This window comes from Homalodisca vitripennis, chromosome 8, assembly GCF_021130785.1.
Source record: "Homalodisca vitripennis isolate AUS2020 chromosome 8, UT_GWSS_2.1, whole genome shotgun sequence".
Classification (NCBI taxonomy): Eukaryota; Metazoa; Arthropoda; class Insecta; order Hemiptera; family Cicadellidae; genus Homalodisca; species Homalodisca vitripennis.
Genome location: NC_060214.1, coordinates 92,154,919 through 92,180,578, shown reverse-complemented (window position 1 = coordinate 92,180,578; position 25,660 = coordinate 92,154,919). Strand labels below are relative to the sequence as shown.

Here is a 25,660-nt window from a genome sequence, read left to right as displayed (position 1 = left end):
AAAATACATAAATAAAAGAATATATGAGGATATATGAATTGTAGCAATTTCTGTGTCGAATGTATAGTAATTGATTACTGTGTTTTGTGGTAGAACAAGTGGAGTGAAGTGGCATCGATGAAGGTCGGGAGGGCGAGTCCAGCAGTGGCGTCAGCCGATGGTCTTCTCTACGTGATTGGTGGCGACCAGACTCACGAGGTCAACTTCTACCGGGCCCAGATCACCATTGCCGATGTTGAGTGTTACGATCCTCTTGTCAACATTTGGTCAGACTGTCCACCATTGCCGGAGAGTCGGAGTGAGGCCGGCGCAGTTGTCATTTGATAGTAAAACGAGTTATGCCAAGGTCTGTCCTCCTCTGTAAATAGCCGCCAACGCTGCTGCTGCGTTGTTAGTTGTAAGAAAGACCAAAGATTTTGCTAAGGCTAGGTGTTTGAGTTCAAACTACAAGATCTGAATCGATTTTAGTCAACTGTGTTTTTCTTTGTAAAATGTTTATAATTTGGTGTTTATTTTGCAGCTATTTTACTGCCTCAAAAGTCCAATGTTTTATGGATGTCTAGTAGAATTTTTCTTTTGTGTTTGGTTAAGCTCATGCAATTTCTTTTGTATGGAAGAGAAAGTTAGGAACTCCAACAAGCTCTACTATTAGAAAAGTTTAGAAAGAAAAAATTACCTTGCTTTTGTACATTCAGTCTGTTGAGTGAGAAGTTTTTTCAAGAAATTATTATTTTATAAATGGTTACATTGTAATAATCAGAAATGAGTTATTTTTAATTTTAAGAAAATATTGTAATAAGCATTTCAGAACTGATAGTTATAATAGATAAGGTGGTGTAAGCATACAAATAATAATTCACAAAGCATTGTTTAATATTTGGTTCTGTTTGGGTTTCATTTGAAAGTAATGTAACGTTTTTAATTAATCATGAGTTAAAAAGCAGTAATCAAGTTTGCGAAGTTTTAAGTTTGGTTTCACAGAATTTGGAAGACACTGGGCCCTAAAACAATAAATTAATAGGTATGTCAACCTTTTAAGAAGACATGGAAACTATATTAAAAACCACTGCACCAACTTTGACGATCTCTGTCCACTATATTATGCAGCACATGTTCACTCTATGAAAGCTCAGAGCGTAAAAAGTGCATGTTGACCTCATCCTGTATAATCTAGAATATGGAAGTTCCTAATCACCGAAACAAGTAATAACAGTAGAAGCACCCAGAAACAAGGTTAGACACCTAGGATCGGCAGACGACACGACCAGCTGTTGCTAAAGTCAGGAAGATTCCTAGGGGCATATCTCCTCAGCCACAAGGACATCAGAGAATAGGAGCCCTCAAATCTGATCGGCTTCTGTAAAAGTCTCAGATTCTGAGGATACAAATATAAGTTATGGAGGTGCAAAGGTCCTTTTAGGACTAAGTGGGGGGACAATCGTCTCTTTTCCTCAGGAAAAAAAAGGTTAGGAAGAAGTCTTGCTTGGCACAACTACCGACCCAATTACCAACCAACAAAATAAAATTGGCAGACGCCACATGTTTGTCTTTGAGTATTAACTGTTTACTAATTTATCATGGTTACTTCATGGATAGTGCAGTCTGGAAGGAATAAATCTGATTGAAGAGCACACCACACTATGAAATTAGTCAAACTTTAAATGAATAACGTAGGCCCGATTTCGAAGAAAAACATCTCTTGTGTTTCAAACAAGTTACATTGCTTTTATACGTATATTTTTCAAGTATTTTGGAGGGAGAGTCCCTCTCACCCGTCCCCCTTAGTTATGCAATTGGAATACTGACACTTGGTGCTAAAGTATTGTAAAATTTTGAGTAGGTCTGACAACCTTAATAGATCAGACTATCTACCTATAGGAAATTTTATCTGGATCAAGAAAATGTTAGCAAGTTCATTTAATTTAGTTGTTTTCTTATTCGGTAAGTTGTAAATTAGAAGTATGTTTCCCATTTTATTATCCTAAAACTTAATAACATTTTTTCCGATTTGATTGTTTGACAAGGTTTTTAATTTTTAAAATAATTTTTCTATTTTATAGTTGTCGTGTAAGGTTTATATGTGTATTTCTGAAAAGAAATAAAACAAATTAAATTTTAATCAATTGTATTAAAAGACATCTACAGGAGATATAAAAAATGTGACAAAACCTCCGGTCAGTTGGTTAAAATTTTTTTCAGAAAAATGTGTTTCCTAACTAAAGGGGAAAAACGTCAAAAGAATTGAATAGTAACCAATTTTAATAATTGAGAGATTTTTTTAAATGAATGAATAAAACTCATCTTGAAAACAAGATATCCAACAAATTCCAAATAATTGTCAATTCCCCAAAAGTCTACATTGTGAAGTAAATAAGATATGGCCAGTATACAATTGTGAGTGACCCCTCATATGAGGCAAATCCCAGTTAGATTACGTAAAAATTAAAAAAAAAAAAACAATTACATCACTTTATTTAAAACTAGTAAATGCCAAGCGAGCAATGTTGTTAGATAGGATATGGCAGTATTGGTCAATGAAATGGCATTACTGGTGCAAGACTGTATCTAACCTAACCTCTTGAAAATCACCATATGGCTACTCATTTCACTCAGTATACCTGAGTCGGAAACTTTGGATTTTATTTGGTTAACTTTGTGTTAAAAGGAGGAATAACAGTTTGGATTGCAATGATGTTGAATACTTTAATTTTGGTTTATTTTATCAAATTTGTGACTAAATTACAGCCACATATCCTGAGCTGTATTTAAGCTATAACGTCCATTATGCCAAGCTGTCCCTTGTCCATTTACTACAACACCATTTGATGTCTGAGTCTTCGTAACAGTCGTGTTTTGTATAAAAATTATTGTAACCTTATGTATAAACATTTATTATAGCTTATTTGACATTGTAGCAGCTATTAAGACATAAGCAGTGTTGTATATTTGGTCATACTCCCCTACTTTCTTAATAGTGGCTAAACTTCATTTTGGAGTATAATACATTTGTTTTGACAGTTTATTCTCTTGTAAGTACTATGATCATTACAGAAAAATATATAACATAAAACGTATATTTTAACAAATAACGAGTTTGAATAGATTTACTTTATTATTAAACATACAGTATATAATTCATTTAATAAAAACATTTTATTACAATTTTACAAAGGTTTTTACGGTTGATGTATTAATATTTTTGAGAGTGTCCACTACTTTATTAAATTATTACAAATTTGAAAAATCAAGTTTTATAACTTTAAAACAAATATTCAAACAGGACTAAATGCTAAAAGTAAATTAGATAATGTACAAAACAAATAAGGTATCGGAACTATTTTTTTTAATAGTATTAGTATTGTATTATTAATTATTAAATTAATTAGTAACTAATATTATTTAATTATTTTAGTATTAAATTGTCTGTTAATATAGATTGTTTTAGTAGAGTTGTTGAATTTAAGGCTGTTGATATTATAAACTCTTTTGTGTTGTACAACCCAAATTTGTCAATATGGAAAATATAATACAATATATTATATTTACTAGAGTGATTAAAAAAAAATGCCGTACTGAGATATTTATAGTAAATTTACATACTTGTGTTTGTCTTTGAAATCTGATAAATAAAATAGTAGTAAATAAAAAAAAACACAATATTATTCAAATATATGTTGTTACTATTTTTAAATATTTGTAATATTTAGAATGTTGGACATTTGCAAAGCATTATGGTGAAAACCTGATAATTATATTTTTCGGTGTGAAATTGACCACAAAGCACTTTTTTAATTCTAAGGTTTTTCTCCACCATTTTACAATATACAGTTTACTTTTCTGAATGATCTTTTGTTTTATTAAATGAAAATCAAATCATTACTGACAGTGCTGTTTTTTGATGACCGTCTGTTCATATGATTTTTCTAAAACTTACTTGTCATCTTAAAAGTGTTTGGCGTATAGAATCGCACAAACCAGTAAAAATAAAAATATAAACAAAGAAGCTAAAGTATAAACCGATACCATGATAATCACATTAATGACCTTAATAAGGTGAAAAGGTGTTGCAAAAGTGTACAAAATGTACGCTATGCAAAAGGTCACACGAAAGAAAATTATTATTTTCATTAAAAGATTTGTTAATTTTTAAAAACTTAATAAAAGTCAAGGTCACTTGCCGAAAGATATGTTAGAATAGATAAATCCTGAGTGGCTACACATGCAGTATTAAGTGCAACAGACTGGTGTGAGCGATCTCTGTGCGTTAAGAGAACAATTTTAAAATATAATAACCTTACAAAAATAATCTGCTGGGTATATGTTGTTGTTGTTGTTGTACCTCAGTTGTAGCCATGTTGTTCCTAATTAAGTGTATATCTTGTTACAATTCTCTTATTCATGATGGACCATTGATTCATTTGCTGTCTTTTAAGTTTTATGCTCATTTGTAAATATATGTTCTCGTTAAAGTATGTATTTACAACCTAGTTAGTTTGTGTTGAAGTTTAACAGTTGTTCAAATTAGTTAAGATGCTATTAAAAGGGGTGTGTGATGCATTGTTTGTTTTTTTTCGAGTACAGAGATTAACAGAATTATACCTCTTTGACATCTTACACCTCTCCAATTGACGCAGGGGTTTCCAAAATATCTTGTTGCCAATATTGAAAATTTTTGGTATTTAACTGAACTCATTAATTAGGCCAAATATTATATTAGTCAATCAAATTTTAAGAACCCTGCATCAAACACCCTCTAATCAGTATGTATTGTTTACCTATTATTAGCTATGTTAATCTCTTTGTTTATAGTTAATGTTCCATTTACTTCGTTACTTTATTTTATTATATAAACTGCTGAATCGAATATTAGGTGTTTATTATTTTCATCCTGTTATCACTTTTCTATATGGGGATTGGGTTTTCCAGTATTTGTACATTCTCGTTTCAATTTTTCTTGTTCATTATTTTATTACAGTTATTTGTTACAGAATAATCTTATGAGAGGTTCAGTTAAACCAAACGTTGAGTTATTACAAGATGTAAAATATGTTACCTTTTGATGTTATACAAGTTTATGGATTTATTTTACATTATAGTTGTGTTAATTAATTTTTTTAAGATGTATTAGTGTTCATTTTATCAATAAAGTTAAGTTTTTAAATGTTAATATTTCTTACACAGTTTAATCAAGGTTTACTGTTTTGAAAAGTTGTACAAAGTTCACTTGCTTTATTCCTCCGAAGTCAATTTCAATCTATTAAAAATACAAATATAACAGATATTAATGGTACTTTGTGTCGTATTTTTAATTGTGCATCTACATCTCGTATGTGTTCAATACTTAAAATGCAGAATGTCAACCAATTCATTCATGCCTTGTTTGACACTTTGAGATATTTTGAAAATTGCTTTGACCACTTGAAATTTGTATTATTCTGTTAGTCAGTTCTTAATGATTAAAATTATAAAGAAAATAGCAAAGTATTATTCTGCTTATTATTTTTGAGCCCAATGTTTTTTTATAATTTCATTAGTAGGCTGCCTCTTATGGTGCTGCTTTATAAGCTTCAAACTACAAAATGCTTTATTACGCAATTTATGTATGGATTTTATTAAAGAATATTGTAAATAAATACAATGTTTTTATTAGATTTCCTCTGCCTTCTCATAAATAATAGAGTTGATGATTTAAGTTAGCGTCGGATTTGAACTTGAAATATACCCTTGCCATTTAGTAGTATTATTGAATAATAGTTGGGTTGGAAATAATCAAAGCCACTAATAATATTCCAGAGTGAGTAAAATATTAATGAGTCTGTTTTCTTAGAATATAATATATTGATAGAGAAAAATCTATGTTAAACACAGTTTATTTTCTACATATCTTCTTTTATTGACACATTTTCCCATTTGAATCTTTTTGAAAAATATTTAATGCTATCATCAAAGCATGAAGCTGGTTATGAACGAGGTGTGGCTATTAATAATAAGAAGACTGATGCTACTGCGGATTAAGGAGGCACGTGTCAACCTCCAATAGTCAACAGTTTAGTGTGAACCTTTCTCTTCAGTATGCAACTAGTCTCGCATCTGTAATCATCATTTAGTCAGAGGCTACGTTCGCGTTATTGTTGTTCTTTTTGGTTTTGCCAGATAAAATAGTTAGTGTAATAGTAGAGTAACGAATTATTGTGAAATTTCACTTTAAACTTGGAAAACTGCTAGTGAAACTTAAAATTTATCGAAAGAAGTGAATGTTTATCACGGGTACGTGTTATTTAATGGTTTAAGTGTTTTAAAGATGGCAGAGAAGATGTTGAAAATAATTCACGGCCAGGTGCCCTTCAATGTCAAAAACGGCTGGAGAAGTTGGTAATGTGATTCGATTTGACTGTCGATTAAGTATTCGTGCAATTAGTGAAACTGTAGGTATTGATAAAGAATGTGTATGGCAAACTTTAACATGCGACAAGTGTGTGCTAAAATGGTGCCTAAAATTCTAAAGTTTGAATAACAAGAAGCTCGCAAAAATGTTGAAAATGTGGTTTTTTACTTATGATCCGGAAACGAAGCTCTAATCCATGCACTGGAAAACCCCAACTTCACTGAGCCAAAAAGCTTAAATGAGTGAGTTAAAATTTGAAACAATGATGATTGTTTTTTGTTATAATCATGGGATTATGTACGTTCACTGGGTTTCTGAAGGTCAAACAATTAATCATTATTACTACCTTGAGGAACTCTCTAAACTACGTCAAAGAGTAAGGAAGAAACACCATGAAACGTGGAAGGACAAACCATGGATTCTCCACCAAGACAATGACGTCAACTCATTCTGTGTTATCTGTCAAGAGGTTCCTAGCAAAGTACGTCATCCCAGTGTTAGAAGATCCACCTTATTCACCAGATATTTTACTATATGACATCTACTTGTTCCCTAAGGTAAAATCTGCATTAAGAGGGAAAAGATTTGAGTCTGTGGAAGGTATAAAAATGAAAGCGGCATGTGTCTTGAAGGAGTTGACAGAAGATGACTTCCAGCACTGTTTCCAACAATGGAAAATTCACATTAAGCGTTCTAGGGACAGAGAAGGAGTGTATAATGAAGGTGGCAATAAGTGATTGTGTATAAAATTAAAATGAAATTTTGGCACAACTACTTGGCAGAAGTATTCAGCATTAATGTTATAAATCCATGTTTATAATAGCCACAAAATTTTGATTATAGATAAATGTACAATATCTCATTGTTAACAGTTTTAACAATTTTGTTTGGTGTAGATGTTTGTATGTAAAAATACAAAATTTATTGAAAGTTGAAAGCACAAAAAATTACACTAACAAATCACACACAGATTTCAGAAATAAAATTAGACACAAAAAATATTTTATGAAACTCTCATGTGATTGTTGTATTGAACATGTACAACCACAACGCTGACCAGCTAATTCGGGTTGTATGTGTGCAGTAGGCCTTCTTTAGTAGTAATGTATATAAATAATATATACCAAATATAATAAAAAAGATGAAGGTATACACTGTCATCCCTTTAAAAATGAAATTCTGGATGTGCATGCTCCTAGCTCTTCTTCTACAGGCGGCCTACTGCCATGTACTTAAACATTCCTTTTTGCGCACCCCGAAAGCACACTATGAGGCCTACCAGTCTATGATTTCAGCAGTTCCACAAACCACTGAAAACAACCTATTAGGTCCTCCTGGGGAAATTCACCACCCTTGTCCAAACTACCAAAGATGGCATACCGCTCCCTTGCTATTGAAGGACAATCAAAGAGCAAGTGTTCGGTAGTTTCATCCTGCTCATCACATTCTACAGAGGGGATCCTCCTGAAGGATGCAGACTCTGTGAACATGCTTCCTCACTTGACCATGTCTCGTGATCAGACCTATAACCCGAGATAACACTGATCTATTTCGTGAGAGAAGGTCAGACGCCACTCTGGAGGAAGTCACATTGTTGGTTCTATCAAGGGAAGAAATTACTTGATAACAATCCCAGACAAGTTTGGATTTGAACACACAAGAGTGCTGCCTGGCTATCCATGAAAATATTGATAGTCTTACTCCTATATACCTCCATCTGTCGACTCCTGGCAACCACAGCAGCCTTGGTGGGGTTGACAGTGAGGCCCACCTCGTCGCACCCATTTCCCACCATGTTCAGAGCAGCATTGGTCAGTTCCGTGATTGTTGTGTTGAACTTGCCACTCACAAGAATCACAATATCTGTGTACCCCTGTGCAAAGACACCACTACTGTTGAAAGAAATTAGCAGGTCGTCCACAACTAGGTTCCACAGGAGAGGAGAAAGGATGCCGCCCTGTGGATAGTCCTTGCACTGACACTTGCTCCCATAAGGGTGGTAACAACCACCCTGTCTGTGAGCAAGGCCCACATATTTGACCATCAATACCACGTCTGGAGACCGCATTGATAATTGCCTGAGTGCCCGTATTGTCAAAGGCTCCTAGCTCTTAGTAATAGCATTATCATCACGTGGTACCTAAAGAGTTAATAACATTAGAATTCAGTTAATACATGATTTTTTATTACAAATTGGGGATAATAAAAGCAAGATTTTACTTTAAAACAAATGTGTTAAAACGAGACAATTCATTCACTCTGTGGAAGTTTAAAATTAATGTGTGATTTCTTTCTATCTATTTAAACTCACCCTGCCATAATAAACTCTAACTTTTAAGTTCATTATATACTTGTACCTGAAATAAATGTGGAACAATTCAGTAACAAGAAACTGTCACACACAATGTTTCTCTTTTAAGTATTAAAAAAATAGTTCATGCAAAAAATTGTTACTAAATCTTAAAATGTCAGATGTTGAAATAGCTAACTTTATAAATTACGATTAAAAAACTCAAAACACTGTTCTAAAGATAAAATAACTGTAATTAACATACATTTTCTATATATACATAAATTATACAAATATTATTTACATTTTGATTCTCAAAAAAATAGTGTAATTTAGAATTGGACTTCAATTTAAAACTGAGCATAGTTTTATATTTTATTACGATGAGGATTTGTTATGAATTTGGTGTTTACAGAAGTCAACTTCAAGAAAGTGGTTCGACTCTAGTGAAAGGCTCGAATTCCGGGTGATCGATCCAGATGGTTTGCTCCACTAGTCGGAACAGATTTAGTGGCAGCACTGGGAAAAGTTCTAAAAATACATCTTTAACTTCTGACCAGTTGTCGAGGTTCTTTTGCAGAAATTTCAGCAGACCACTTGGAGTATCTTCAAAAGCACCTTTGTCTATTTTCCCCTCACAGTTTTGTTTCAGTACAGAAATCTGGGAAAAAATAAATATACTTATATTACTTATTGCACAAAGTAATGAATTAAAATTTAATATGGAGTAATTGTCTTAATAACATTACGAAGACTAACTACTTAGAAATTTAACAATACTATACTATACTCGTTTATTGACACAGTTGAACTTTACAGTTTTTAGTGGGAGTCAGAACACATACAAGTAGCGTTAGATAAATTAAATACACTTAAGAATGTAGTGATGCTATAAAATAATTTTAACATAACATGTACAATTTATTTACAGATGATTGATTTCATTTAGGCTAGTCAAGGGCCTCCTCAAGACTGTAGAAAGCTTTTCCAACCAAGTGGGTCCCCCAAGTGGAACTTGAACTATTTTAGGCTCTTTATACTTTTTATATGCAGTGGAATTAAGTTAAAAATTTTAATCCAAAGTAAAATATTGAATTTTTAAACAGAGTTAATCTAAATTTGTATATCATAAGATCTGTTTTGTGTCTAGTGTGATATTTGTGATCAGGAACTGAAAACCTTTCTTTATGTTTGTAAACAAATATTACTGTATGATAAAATAAAAGGCTCCACTTGATCAGAAATGCTCCCTACAACTGTCCCGCTGCCCCAGGCCCAGACGACTGACAAAGCCCTCTTTTGTTGGAAAAAAATCTATTAAACATTGCAGTATTGCGATAGCTCCAGAATTCATGGCCATATCTGAGCCTTGATTTAAATAAGCCAAGATAACCCAGTTTGAGAAGTTCTTTTGATGAGAATGAAGAGAGACACACGTCAGGGAAAAGGTAGCTGAATTCAACTGTTTAACCAATTTGGTTATATGAGAGTCCCATCTCAGATAAGAATCGATCATTCAGATAAACTAGCGGCGACCACAACCGTTCAGTTCCAAAAAAAAGGTGAGTGGTTTTATTTTGGTTGACTTCTGACCTGGGGTTGTTGGTGAATTTAGTTTTTCCAATACTTTTACAAAGTACATTTTACGTTATTACGCTTAAATAGTTTTTATTGGACTATTACACACAACACGATGTGATCAATATAAGCCTGTATATTGTTATATAAGCCTGTTCCTTTACATGTTTTGTGTACCATGAGCGGTACACCACACCTATAGTCATAAAGCAATTATTCAAGCACATATTAAGGACATTCAACAAGAGTCTTCATTTACTCTTGTTTCAACCAACAATGTTGGTTAGGTTTGTATTGGTCTAAAGCATTTTGTTGCTATGATAAAATGAAACGTACTATAATAAAATTAAATGTGTAGATTTTTCACATATTTTGGTATTACAGTAAAACCCCTCATATCCAACTTTGACGAGACCGGCTCATGGTCAGAACAACAAAAAGTCAGATAACCCGAGGAGAAAACCCTTCTCCAAGCAGAATGTCTATATTTGATGAAAAACACTCATTCAATAACATAACAGTGTATACAGTACACTATTAGTGAAATAACATTAGCTAAAAATGAAAGTATATACAGTAATTAACTGAACATTCTGGATGCACTTACGTTTTGCCTGGTACCGGAAACAAGCAGACAAATGGACTATACATTAAAATCAGACTAAAATGTATAAATCAGATATCCCGAGGAGTCGGTTATGCTGAGATTGGATATGAGCGGTTCTACCATATAATGTATATTTATATTTTTGTTATTACTCATAAAATAAAGTTTATCTCAGTCATCATAAATGTAAATACAACACATTGTGTAATTATTCATTATATTTCTCCCTCTGGAGTAGAGATGGTAAAACTGGGTGGTGCATATGTGTGATGAGATATTTTATTAAGGAGGTTCTTTACGCCAATGCCATTTCAGTTAAATGTACTAAATGTTTTTACGGGAAAATGGTCTAAACCTACTTAGAAATATTTATATACACTGCATGTTGCACATTACATTAGGAATATATTCAATAAAATGGGGTCAATGCTTAAGAAGGATTGAAACAAACTATACCAGGAATATATTATATAAAAGTATACACATTTTAATAATGTAATTTTTTTACTTCAGCCTCTACGTACCCACTTGCTGTTGATGTCTCGGAGTTTACCCAGGAAGTCAAGATCATCGTATAATCGATCCAGGGGCAGAGGCCAGGTCTTATGTCTAGAGCCTAACCCACAGCAGGTCAGCAGAAATTCCCACCTCCGGGAAGTGCTCCAGAACATGACATGCCTAAGGAGTGTATTGTTTATCAGTTAGAACTTGGAAATAAAAAACAAACCCAAGTTTAGATAACTTGTTCCTTGTCTCATTAAAAAATTTCAAAAGCTAGCTGGACTTTAAAAACTACCCTGCCATCAGTAACAAAAATCAAATTAGTGGTGGACTCAATTGGGAGTAGTAGGGGGCAGTTTCCCCTTTTCTGAGTCACTGGTAGATTTTTTTATGTGCAATCTAGCATACCTTGTGATGACGGTTTATTATATTAACTTAAAATAAATCTTATAGAATTAAAGGCAGCTGCCTAGGGCAGTTGAAACTGGTTGACTGCTCTCACACTTTAGCTACAAGACCATTAAAGTTTCACTGATAAATATTTCTTTTTAAATATTTTAAGCCAAAGTACAATATGACACAGAGAGAATGGTGGGAGAATCACTTTACAAGGGTGGTCTGAAAAGATTCCGACCTAACAAAGATAACAAAGCATATTTTCTGATTTTTTTAAATTTTTCATCATTTTTTTTTTTTTTTTTTTTTTTTTGCTTTGGGGTATTGGGGTGGATTCACAGATCCTCACACGTCACCCTGATCTTATTGTGTGCCCCTTTGATGTTAGAGGGGTAAGCCTATCTTTGTGCCCTTAATTAGGCTAAGAAGCTTTTCCCCGATACTAGCATCTGGTTCGTCGCCTGGTTGTTTATCACCGAAAAGAGCCCTTCTCCTTGCTCCCCCAGTCTCTCACAGTCCAGTATTATGTGTTTTTGCAGTCTCTCTTCAGACTTATTGCAGAGTCTGCACTCCGAGTCCTCATGTCGTAAACCTAGAGTGTTTAGGTGTTTCCTGAAGTGGCCGTGTCCAAGTGATCAAGGCAATCACTTGCTTAACCCGATCCCTGCCCAGCCCCATCAGCCATCTGGTGAAGCCGGAGCTAGAATCAGCAAGCAGTCTTTTGCCGAGTGCTTGTCCTTGGTGACTCTGCCACCGCAAGCGGTGTGTCTTCCTGGACCATTTGTTTATACTTTGGTAAGCGGCTGACTTGCTTATACCACAACTCGGTTCTGGACCGGTGTATGGCATGCTTGCTCCGCTTTGGCAAGCCTGTCGGCGCATTCGTTACCACCTATGCCTGTGTGGCCCGGTACCCAACCAAGACGCACAAAGTTGCGTGATCCAAGCTTGCAGAGAGTGTTAAAGCACTCCCACACAAGCATGGATGAGATGCTGTTGGAGTCAAGAGCTTTAAGAGCTGCCTGACTGTCTGACATTATACAGATGTTCATTCCCTGGTACCCTCTAGTGAGGCCTAGGTTGGCACAGGCTAGGATACCATAGATTTCGGCTTGAAATATGGAGCAGTTCCGACCCAAACTGCCGCAAAGGGCAGTTCTAGGGGATTGACTAAACACTCCATATCCAGTTCTACCCTTAATAAGCGAGCCATCCGTGTACCAGACAAAGCTCTTTCTTATTGTTGGGATGTTATCTTGCGATTTCCCACTCATCTCTGGAGTAGAAGTCAAACAGAGAATGGCTTTATTAAATACGAACTCCGTTCTCATTATGTCGGAGACCATTTCGAGAATAGCGCTTGGGTTTTACAGCTTCAGTGATGGCGCCATGGCTCGCGTTAGACGCGCCATTCCTCCACAAGCCAGCAACCACCAGCCGATAAGCTGACTTACGCGCTTTCAGCTTTTATATGGACATCAAGAGGTAGAAGTCCTAAAGCCACCTCGAGGGTCGCTGAGGGACTGCTCCTGAATGCTCCGGTTGCAAAGATTGTACCAAGCCTTTGTAAAGCTTTCAAGCTTGGCTTTGGCAGTTACCTGATTCACCTTTGTCCACCAGACTAATGAACCATAAGTGATTTGAGGCCTTACAACTGCTTTGTAAAGCCATAGTGCTATATGGGGTTTTACGCCCCATGAGATTCCTGCAAGTCTCCTGGACGTCATGTGCGCCCACTTTGCTTTGTGCAGGATATTGTTAAGATGATCATTCCACGTAAGCTTATGGTCTAGAGTCAGTCCTAAATATTTGACTGTCTTTGACCACTCAAGCTGTGTGGATGCGAGTTTCAGCCTAGAAAGAGACTCTAGTTTCTTTTTCCTAGTGAATGGTACAACTACTGTCTTAGAGGGATTTACTTTCAGTCCCTCTCCCTGACACCAGTTGTATACATGTTGAAGATTGGTATTCATGATATCAACAACAACATTTGTATATTTTCCCTGTACCATAAGGACTATGTCGTCTGCATATCCTTGGACATAGATTCCATTGTTAGTAAGGTCCTCAAGTAAGACCATCTACTACTAGATTCCACAGTAGAGGTGACAGGATGCCTCCTTGAGGACATCCCCTTGTGGTGCGATCACGAGCGATTCTTCATTGAGATCGGCCCTGATCCGTCTGGAGCACAGCATGGCCCTAAGCCACCGGCACAGAGCTGGCTCGAGGCCACGTCGCTGTGCTCCACTTACCATTGCAGTGAATTTAGCATTGTCAAAAGCTCCTTCAATGTCTATGAAGGTGCACAATGCCAATTCCTTGGCGGACAGGAATTCATCATAGTCTCCTTGTAACTCTACACGCTTCACCCAGCTATGTTCCCATCTCTGTAACCCAGTTATCTCTGCAAAATAATTGTTCATGAAGGTGATTGCCTCTTCATTTGACAAAAGTCTTTGTCCTCCAAGCACAATTTTTTGATGAGGTAACAAAAAGAAATTGCTAGGGGCTAGTTCTGGTGAGTAAGGTGGATGGTCAAGCAGTTCAAAACGTAATTCATGGATTTTTGCTATAGCAACCACTGAGATGTAAGATGGTTCGTTGCCATGGTGAAACAGGAATTTTATTTTCTGAAAATGTGGCTGTTTTTCCGCAAGTTCTGCCTTCAGCTTGTCAAGTAATGATGCATAGTGTGCTCCTGTAATGATTTTTTATTTTGGAAGATAATGGATTAAAATAATTCCATGACTTTCCAAAAAAACAGTCACCATTACTTTCTTAGCTGAAAACACAGTTTTTGCTTTTTTTTGGAGCCAGTTCCGCCTTTGCAGCCCACTGTTTGGACTGTATTTTTGTTCATCTACAGTAATTAACTGGTGCTAAAACACAGATTTTTCTTGCCTCAACACTATCAATAGACTAAAGGGTGAAGCTCTGAAGAGGTCTCCACAACTTCCTTGTAAACAAGCAATTTTACACCCTAGAAGAATTCTTAGTAGCATGCAGGGATGAATGGAGTTTCCGAGACGCATCCTGACATCATTTATTGTCAACAATATTAATTTTAATATATTTAACTGTTATGTTTTAAACTTATGCAACTCTACTACTATTCTAGAAGAATATGTAAATAAAGAAATTTGTGTATTGTCTATTGGAAATTTTCTGTAGGACCTCTTCAGACAGACAGACAGAGTGGTTGAGATACTTTCCTGTCTGAAATTTACCTCTGCATCCAGAAATGTACGGTATGCAATCAGATCAAAGTACCCAAGGTTACACAGCCAAAATATAACAACTGTAATTTCATAGTGTCCGTAACAATTCATTACATATACAAAAGGAACTAAAAACGAGAAACAATTGTTAGCCTATATAATTACAAAACTACATATAACGGTTTTACAACTTAAAGAAATCATGAGATGTAGTAAAAATGACATATGCTTCTATAAAATAATCATGTACATTTCTGTTGGCAATAATATTATATAACTATCAACTTAATCCGTAATTTGATTTTTGAAACATAACAAAAGTTAAAGTTAATAGTTTTATAAATCGTCCAATAAAATTATGCATTTGGATTGATTAGGTCACCTGAGAACATCAAAGGTTGTAGGTCTTTTATCTGGCTCCACTGAGAGCATCCAGTAGATGAGGTCCATCGCGATAACATCATGAGTACAAACCAATACGATGCCTTTCTTGATGTTCTCAATGATCTCTGTCAGGCTCTGACCGAAAGGATGTTGTCCGATGGTCAATATATAGTGAAGGAGCATCCCAGCCGTCTGCATATCCGACTGTTGTGTGCACTCAAACTGGAACAGGTAAAGCGTACCTTGATGGTCAATCTAGAGGTTTATAAAAATCTAGAGATCTCTATACATATTTTTTTTATTCAATTACTTTAATATTTCTTATTTGTTTTTGGAATTAATATTTTGTTGGTAATCAGACTAAAAGGTTCTCATGTGGCCCAGACATCTAAATATTACCTTGACAGAACACAAATTATAAGTTAAATGTGTGTGATATAAACCAGTTTCATACCTCAGTACCATTATTTGGTCATCTTTAGTTATATATTTGATTATTTGTCATCCAATTAATATTTTATTAGTTTTTATCTATAATATAGTTACTAGTTGTATCCATATGATTTATTTTTCTTAGTTGTTATTCTCGTCATACATTTTCTTCATGTTTTTCCATAACTTTTTTTCACTTTAGTTTTTATAATAATAAATTATGTCATTTCTTTTTTTCTTTTTGCTTGGTCAGCCATCTACTGCTGTTTAGTTGAATATACAAAATTTTGTTATTATGATTGTTATCTTTAAATGTCTTATTGGTAAAGCATGTTGAGTTTGTTGCCAATTCTAGTGTTGGTATGTATCATGTTGAAAGTTTTTTGTAAAAAAGGTTTTCTGTCAAATAAAATAAATAGTGCGTTTATTGTCATGAATAACTTATATTCATTATAAATGTCAAACATTACAGATAAACCCCAAATCTAAAGTTACATAAACTTTATCTTAAATTTATTCCTTGAGTTATAACTGTGAGGTGTTACAATGTAATATTAACAGACAAACGTAAAAGTAATAATTTATTATTTATATCCGTAGATAACACAATTTCCTTTAGTTCCAGTCCATGTTTCTTATATGTAGTGTAATCTTGAAACACAACTCAGCTCAGAATACTTTCAGTTACCACAGTTTTGAATTGGAGTTTAAGAGTGTTTTGGTGGATTCCAGAGAATTTATTGTTTAAAAAAATGTTAAATTGAACAAAGACGGTTGTGCTCAAAGCCAGTACATATAGTTTGAAGTTTAAGATTGTTTTGTATGATTCCAGAGATCTTATTGTTCTAAAAAAAGTTTAAATTGAGGAGATCAAAATCGGTAATACTCAATGCCAATACATTTTGTAAATTCGAAACATTTGTAGTGCTAGTGATAGAATTAGAAAATGAAAACATGAAAAATAAAATAAATTTAGTATTATTAAACATAAAATTCTTGTAAAAAACCAACAGCTCACCTTCCACATATTGTAGTACTGTATGAGACAGTCCCTTGACCACCAAATCATCGAGGTCAAGGCTGGACCTTGTTGTTGGAAGAGAACCTGCAGACACAATTGTTCACATGTTATAACTATCCAGTAATAATACTAGTATAAACATACATGCAAATTCTATGAGTATGAAGTACACAAAATAAATAAATATTCAATGTTCTTTTATACCAAAGCATGGTAAATCTGATGATAAAAAAACCAATTGATAAAAACAACTATCAACATTTTGACTACTATGTAATTGGCTCAATCGATATTGTCACAACGTAAGATTTTCAGCTTCTGTAAGTTGTGGTAGTGAATGTGTTGTGCCAATAATTTTCAGCTGTGGTAAATAATGTTGAAAATGAATTATTTCATGCAACACTTAAATTACTGTTCTGGAAACATCAGGCAACAATAAAATCATACTCGAGACACCAATGCGTTGGACTATAATGCCTTGATGTTTATTAAAGAGGAAGTGCCAAAGGCACAAGAGTTCCGATCTTCTGCAGGTTGGAGGAAATAGCACATTAATGGAGGAGGTACCTCATCCTCAGGTGTAAGATGACCCATGGTCAGTGAAAGAGGTGTGTAATATTAAGGCCATTACAGAGTAATCCAGAACTCTGAGGACTCAGAGTCCTACTCTGAGTTGGACTTAAAGAAAGCCAACATGGAGGAATTAATAGAGGGCATAAACAAATCTTTAAAACTGCTCGGGAGTAGGTTACCTAGTGTAGACTCCGTATCCTGTTGGCTGGTCCAAACTTGAGTGTCTCTTATGGAGAGAATATTGGATGCCTTGTATTCCCAAATTATGATCTGAGAGCGTTCCATTGAAACTTGAGTATCCCTTATGGAGAGAATATTGGATGCCTTGTATTCCCAAATTATGATCTGACAGCGTTCCATTGAAACTTGAGTATCCCTTATGGAGAGAATATTGGATGCCTTGTATTCCCAAATTATGAATGAGTATATCCCATTAGAGCCAGGGAGGATTGCTCTTTATACAGAAATGAAACTAATATTGGCCGTTTGTGTACTATGGAATCTGACAGTGTTCCATTGAAGATACTCAAAATTTGCATCCTATTCACAGATGCTGCTGAGTATGTACAACATTCCTTGACTAAATCCAAGTTTGAACTCAATAGAAAGTCCAATGCCTTAAACTCATCAGAAAGACAGCCACTGGCTTACTTTCATTGGGCTCTATTATTCAGAAAATCGTATCTGACCAGCAAAGCTTGGATCAGTGTCTCTGCATAAGTAGATAGGATGATGAACACCAAGAGAAACGCTATGGAAGTATCAATGTTGCCCAGACTGATAGACCACACCACAGTAGAAGTTATCTTAGGACACCCAGCCGGCATTATCTTGAAGTAATTAATGTGGAAAACAAGCATGAGAGGGAGCTATATCTCAGTTGGTGGGAATTGAAAGTAGGCAAGAATCTCTCCCACCTGTGCAATTCTGTTAGCTGATTGTGTATTCACTTTTCCCTTTAATAAAATAACAATGTAACCTCTAAAGGACACATTCACAAGGTTAAGATATATATATGTCAGCTCATGTAAGTTGCAGTAGTGAATATGTTAACTGTTATAATTTTGTATGCAAGGAATGATTTTCAGCAGCCTTTAAAATGCAAGCAATTACAGTAAATGAAAATAGCTAACCATTTTTAGTACATTTCCTTTTTATAAGGTAATCATGTAATAGTCCAGAAAGCCTGATACTATAACTTTATAGGCATATTGTTTTTGATTAACACGTTCTTGAGTTTATATATGAAGGAACATTCGTTACAAACCATAAAATAGGTAAACCTTTATTAAACTATTGCATTCATGTAGTTTTTTTAATATCAATTTTAAATATCTAACAAATTAAACTAGCAATATGCATCAATGTATAACATGTTTAACTTAAAACAAATGCATTTATAAACGCAGCTTTGCCGCGTGGCTGTGCAAATACAGTTTTAAAGGTCTGGACAATGTGAAATGTTTATACCTGATGTATGCCAAACTCAGCCAATCGCAGGTTTCCGGTTGCATCCACTAAAACGTTGGAAGGTTTCAAGTTTCCATGTACAATTGGAGTTGAAAGGGTGTGCAGGTAGTGCAGACCACTCATCAGCTGTTAGGGCATGTCACCAACAAAGTAGCAAAACTCGCATTTAAATACAGCAATATATCAAACTATGGTAGGAAGGGTTGACTCAATGTGAACGCACCTTCCTCGCTATCACAGACTTGACCCCTGTAATCTGGAGTCATGTTTGTCTGAAGATAACAAAAAAAAATTCTGCAACGAAGATGCCTAATCTACCACAAAATATAGTGTAATCTAGGTGATGAAGTATTCTTATTGCCTCATCTGATGTGGTCTAGGTGTTTCTGGTGTCCCAAACGATGTAATGAGTTCATTTTGGCCTTCTTCGTCGCCGAAGTTTTTTTGGATCTGTTCAAACAAACATGACTCCAGATTGTAGAGCATGTTGTATAGACAAATTTGTGTACTAAATTATTATGCATAAAAGCTATTTCATTCTCGAACTTCAGAACATTACTGTTTGAAAATACAATACTATTATTCTGAAATGGATCATGAAATTGTAATATTTTCCAGTGACCATCACATACGGTATATGTTTATTTAGCGTATCACTCAACTAATATAATTAAATTATTATTTTCATGACGGCATACATAGTGATAAATTATGTTGAGTTTACCGAGATATCAAAGTTGTTACACTAAAAATCCACTAGAACAGTGTAACACGGGAAAATGGTAACAATATCAACATCGTATAGTAGAGTAAACAATCAATATACAGTTATTTATTACAATTTACAGTTAGAGAAGTGAATCTCTTTCGACACATAATAGTATTTTTTTTCTTTCTTAGGACAAGAAGCTTATAAATAAATTGCACTTAGTGCTGTAAGAACCTTCTGGAGTGACAGGATATTCAGGATGGGTAAGGTTAGGGAGTAGGGGTCGCCTCCTATCGAGATCCATGAGAAAGAATTAGGGCACTACATCTCGAAGTCATGTCTCCCCGGAAGAAGGGGAGGCCAGCTCTGAACCAGCCTCTTCAGTCAAAGTAGGCAGGGGGTGGCACACCCTTGTTGAGACTAGCAAGTACCTCTGAGGTTATGGAACAAACCCCACCAACTCCAACACTCATCTCCCACAGTAGACTAGACCTATCGAATTGCCCATGAACCCCCAGAATCTCGACATTTGCGGTTAGTGATGTGCCGCTCCTGAACATCTATAAGGTTGCCCAGATTGAAGTGACACATCGGTTATTGCTGTGCCCAGTAGTGGGTTCAACTGGAAGGTACAAACCAGCCAGAAGTGATCCCTGCTGGGTATCTTAATAGTATTAGTAACATTGTTACTTTCTAGTTAACACGAACCTACTTTGACATCTTAGAAGGTGTGAGGGAGTTTGAGGGCACATAGTCGATTTTGGACAATCGCACCCGAGGGGGTTAAATCTTCCTTATAATGAGGACACCAACTTGAACCAATAGATTACCTGTTTAGCCATAGTGAGCAGTTTCGGCGTGAGGTGCGGCAGGCTGTCCGTGTTCTTGAGGATCACAGAGCGTATGTGTCGCACGTACTGGCCCAGGTCGAGCGAGCACAAGGGCACGGCGAACACAAACGAGCCGGGCTGGTCGTAGCAAGCCGTGTACGACAGAATATGCTGGTGCTTGACATTCAGCATTCCGCTGATCTGTTTATTCAGAGTCTCACTGATTGTCTTGTTACACAAGGTGTTGTGCTTCTGAAATCTGCGCACTGCCTGCGGAGTACCTGCAGCACAACGTGTAAACTTTTTAAACTTCCCAATCAAAATTCACCATGTAGTCTCAAAATGAACGAAAACAAATACATCCTCCCGCAACAAATATATCCTCTCAATACATTCAGGCTCAATATCTTTTCAGTTTTAATTGACATTGTAATAACTCCTTTTAAAAGTTTGTTATTGAGGATAGAAGTTTTGAAGGGATAACAGGACTTCAAACATATGCCGTCGTTATATGTTACTAAAGGTATAACACAATGTCTCGAAGATTGTTATACAACGTACTTTGTTTTTGTATGTATTATTACCTGAATAAGAGGATGGATTCCAATCCTCGAAACGTAACAAATACCTTTTGTAACATTTGACAATAGAAAATGTCCGAAATCTTGTTGTAGTTGCTCAATGTCCGTTTCAGTTACATTGTTTACAAAAATTAATTAAACCTTAAATACTAAACAATATGTTTCAGCGTTTTCACACAATTAGAGTGTTCAGTCACTCGCCTTCTGGTACTCGAGGGATACTAGCCGCAGGTTCCCTCACTCCAACATTATAGATATCTTATGCTGTTGATACTAACCTGTAGAACAAAGTCAGAGTTCGACATCGCCATATTTGCAGCCGTTGAAGAACTTGAACTCCTCCTGGTACTCAAGGGATGCTAACCGCAGGTTCCCTTCACTCTAACACAATAGATCTCTTATGCTGTTGATACTAACCTGTAGAACTTGAGTCCAAATTCAACGTCGCCAAAATTGCAGCCGTTGAAGAGCTTTAACTCCTCCTGGTACTCAAGGGATGCTAACCGCAGGTTCCCTCACTCTAACACAATAGATATCTTATGCTGTTGATACTAACCTGTAGAACAAAGTCAGAGTTCGACATCGCCATATTTGCAGCCGTTGAACAGCTTGAACTCCTCCTGGTACTCAAGGGATGCTAACCGCAGGTTCCATCACTCCAACACGATAGATCTCTTATGCTGTTGATACTAACCTGTAGAATTGAGTCCAAATTCGACGTCACCAAAGTTGCAGCCGTTGAACAGCTTGAACTCCTCCTGGCACTCAAGGGATGCTAACCGCAGGTTCCCTCACTCTAACACAATAGATCTTTTATGCTGTTGATACTAACCTGTAGAACTGAGTCCAAATTCGACGTCACCAAAGTTGCAGCCGTTGAACAGCTTGAACTCCTCCTGGTACTCAAGGGATGCTAACCGCAGGTTCCCTTACTCTAACACAATAGATCTCTTATGCTGTTGATACTAACCTGTAGAACTGAGTCCAAATTCAACGTCGCCAAAATTGTAGTCGTTGAAGAGCTTTAACTCCTCCTGGTACTCAAGGGATGCTAACCGCAGGTTCCCTCACTCTAACACAATAGATCTCTTATGCTGTTGATACTAACCTGTAGAACTGAGTCCAAATTCGACGTCGCCAAAGTTGCAGCCGTTGAACAGCTTGAACTCCTCCTGGTACTCGAGGGAAGCTAGCCGAAGGTTCCCTCCCTCCAACAGTTCGGTCTTGCATGCTGGCAGCGTGACCAGGGCAAGCGATAAGGTTTGGTACTTCGTGCCACAGTAAGACAACGCGCTGCACATTAAAAAACATGATTGATGTACATTTTAAGGCCTAGATGTGATTCCAGCCTCGTTCATTTACAATAGTGCAAGGAATTTCCAATCTTTTGCGTAGTACACTTTTAGGCTATTTCAATAAGTGCTCTCTTCTTGAAGTTACAGTCACCAAAGTCATTTGTGAATGTATCTCCAGAAAATCAATGTCTTTTATGAGTTTAGAATGACTTTCGTGCAAAGTTTTAAGGTTTTAGTTTGAATCATTGCTGTCTAGACACAAAGAAATACATTAAGATTTTATTTTTGATCAACATGAGAAGAGAAACTTCCGATAGACATTTTCAGACAGCTAGCAAGAAGGCCTTGATAACAGATAACTTCTTAATGCTAAATTTCATGAAGGTCCGGCCATTGTTTGATTGGATTTATAAATTGAAACACTTTCAAATATTAACATATATATGTTATTAACTATAATTTTTTTGGAAATGTCCACCATACTTTAGTTTGGGTATCTTACCTACTATAAAGTAATAAAGATATTCTTTGAAAAATGTTACAGTCCAAAGGTACTTTAATTTAAAATGTTTATTAATTCAAGAGTTAATATAGCATACCCTTACCTTATAAAATAGACACCCATACTTTACAATACAATAAGATGAAATGCCAAATTGCTTAATATGTATTTTAAGATTTACCAGCAATCGCAACGTATAAAACAGAAAAAAGTGTGTGCTGTATTAAAAAATTTAAAATTACCTGGATACATTTTTTAAACAGGGATTCTCAACATCAACATTTTCAAATCCCGGAGGTGGTTTACTTTTACATTCATTTGTTACGATATTTTCTTTGTTTTCCACGTTGGGTTGTACCGTTTTGAAATCGGCCGAGCCATTGGTTTTAGCACATTCTTCTAATAGCCTTTGTAGAGGAGTTATATAGGTTTTATTTGAATACAACATTTTAAAATGTATCAATTCTTCATTCTTGTTTTGGCTCTCCAAGACTGGTGATAAGTCACAGTGGTTTATATCACTGATGCATGTTTCAAGTACAGAATTCTTGTAACCGCTTATGGTTAATTCATTTGGTTCTTCATTTTCCGTTTCTTTGACAAGTGGTTCATCAGAAATTTCTACTACACATTTGTTTGCAGTTTCATCAATGTCTAAATTACCATCGACCTTCAAAATGACAGCCACTTTAGCATCCCAAACACTTTTGTTTAAGTCACTATCCTCTTCCTCACTCTCTGATATGTAGATACTGTCAATAAAGTCAATAGTTTTTTGTCTCATTGTTGGACTACCACTGTCGTTCTTCACATTGTTTGATTCTTTTGAGCCATTATCAATTGATTCTGAGGAGTTGACGTTGATGATATTTTGTTCAGATTTCACATTTGATAAATTTTCAAAACTACCACAGTTCTTTACATCCTCTACGTCAGTATGTGAGTCCAAACTTGAATTATCACTATCATAGATTTTAATATTTTTACTATCAAGTTCTGCTTCAAATTCCAATAAGAACAGCTGCATTTCTGACACCATAGCAGCGTAGATGACATGATTTTTACTAGCATGATCTTGGACTTGCCTGCAAAATTTCTTCCATTTCAGAATCAACTTATCCATGTGATAGCTCTCCAATGCTGGAAGCACTGTCATCAACTTCAGTAAATCCTCTCCATTGCCCTCTGCCCCAATATAACCTTCTTCAAATTGTCTTCTCCATGTTGAATCGTACCTACTTACTATTCTATTGAAAATTTCCTCCAGATAGTTCATAGAACTTGCTACTTCAGCATCAGACACAATCTGGTTTCCTTCGTTTGACGTGAAATTATCCAACCATTCGCATGCATTTTTTGTTTTTATGTTGTCATCGTTTGAGTTTGCCTCATTTAACTCTTCTTCCATCTGAAATAAGTGATAACCTGCAGAAAATCTATCGTTTATCTCACTCTTTACAGGTGAGTTTTTACTTGATATATTTTTGTTGTCATTTGCATTTGTTGTTTCCAACTGTTCAGATGAAATTCTGGGACGTTTCTCACCAGAAACATGAGGATCATCTTGATCAATTAGAGATAATTGTTCATCAGAGTCACTGATTTGTTTTTGCTGTATTTCTTTAATGGCTATCCTTGATTTCTTTTCCTTCACAAAAGCATTTGTCATACTTTGAGCACTTTGGAGATCCCCATTTTTATCAGGTAGTCCCTGTACAGATTTATCCTGCTCCAGCTGTCTCTTTGGCGAATCTTTCTTTTCTTGAACGATATCCAGTTTTCCAAAATTATATTGAATTAAGGAATTGTAAACAGCTGGCGGTTTGGATCCTTTTCCTTTTGCACAGTTTGAGTCAAGTTTAATCTCTGAAGATGTTTTGAAGGAATTTGACAGTATATTTGTGGAGGTATGTTTTTGAACAGTGTACGCAGAATTTGCAGACACAGCATCTAGTTTTAATTTCTGGGCTGCTTTGCAATGTTCCTCTTTTGAGACAATCTTGCCCTGGGTTTTCAAAGTCTTCATGATCTTCTGGAATGACGCCGAGTTCTTCTTCTCCAGTTCCAGATGTGGGTCACCGTTGGTCTCCAGAAATATGACAGGGAATGAACGCATGTATTTGTTATAGAATGACTGCAGGAACTCGTGATGTGACTCCAACCACGTGCGAGCTCTGTAACTCTCACTAGTACAGATGAACACTAAAGGCATAAATACCGCCTTTATCAACGCCGTCTTTCCAGTACCATATCTGAAACAGATAGGAATGTATTACGATCTAAAAGCGTAATATTATGAGATACATATTAGCCATATAAACTGTCTGGCCTATTATATTAATATCAAACAAATCTTTAAAAAATTATGAATTACTTACGTAACATTTATTTGAATTATTATCGTAATTCAATATAAATATTAAAAAAATTGCTTTATGATAATAAAAATCAAGTTTTAAGTTTCAATTTTTATTAAGTTAAAGCGTGTATATATATATATATATATATATATATATATATATATATATATTTAATTTCAATAAACATTGGATCACAAAAAGTATATACTCCGCCGAGACTCGAACCCAGATCTCCCACTTGCTGGGTGAATGTGCTACCATTATACAACAGAACCCTTACTTTTTACGATTAAATTATTTTGTATTTGGCCGTATCTGTCACATATGCATTTAAATAACTAAACGGATGTGTGTGTAAAATATTTTTTCTGTCTATTTTAAATAGTATTCAATTAAAAATGTAGCCTTGCTGTTGCAATACTAGTTCAATAAAAGAATACTTTTTATTACCAACTTACCTAACAAATTAACTTAACTAACTCACATGACAAAACGTCATATCATTGTATTCGGTTTATTTAAAAG

The 25,660-nt window shown here is 35.3% G+C and overlaps 2 protein-coding genes across 3 annotated transcripts in view; one reads left to right on the top strand and one right to left on the bottom strand.

Annotated features, from left to right (window-relative positions):
- LOC124367739 (actin-binding protein IPP-like) overlaps positions 1–5,633 on the top strand; it is a 39,248-nt gene extending 33,615 nt beyond the window's left edge. For both annotated transcript variants that reach the window (XM_046824818.1, XM_046824819.1), the window contains exon 11: positions 94–5,633. In XM_046824818.1, the coding sequence (XP_046680774.1) occupies positions 94–324 (231 nt within the window). In that variant the 3' untranslated portion in view covers positions 325–5,633. The remainder of the gene's footprint in view (positions 1–93) is intronic.
- Positions 5,634–8,911: 3,278 nt separating this feature from the next.
- LOC124368271 overlaps positions 8,912–25,660 on the bottom strand; it is a 29,582-nt gene continuing 12,833 nt past the window's right edge. The window contains exons 9-16 of the mRNA XM_046825545.1: positions 23,018–25,027; positions 22,087–22,271; positions 20,398–20,678; positions 18,859–18,984; positions 16,813–16,899; positions 15,361–15,584; positions 11,385–11,538; positions 8,912–9,336 (exon numbers count right to left, since the gene is read on the bottom strand). Coding sequence (XP_046681501.1) covers positions 9,100–9,336; positions 11,385–11,538; positions 15,361–15,584; positions 16,813–16,899; positions 18,859–18,984; positions 20,398–20,678; positions 22,087–22,271; positions 23,018–25,027 — 3,304 coding nt within the window. The 3' untranslated portion in view covers positions 8,912–9,099. The remainder of the gene's footprint in view (positions 9,337–11,384; positions 11,539–15,360; positions 15,585–16,812; positions 16,900–18,858; positions 18,985–20,397; positions 20,679–22,086; positions 22,272–23,017; positions 25,028–25,660) is intronic.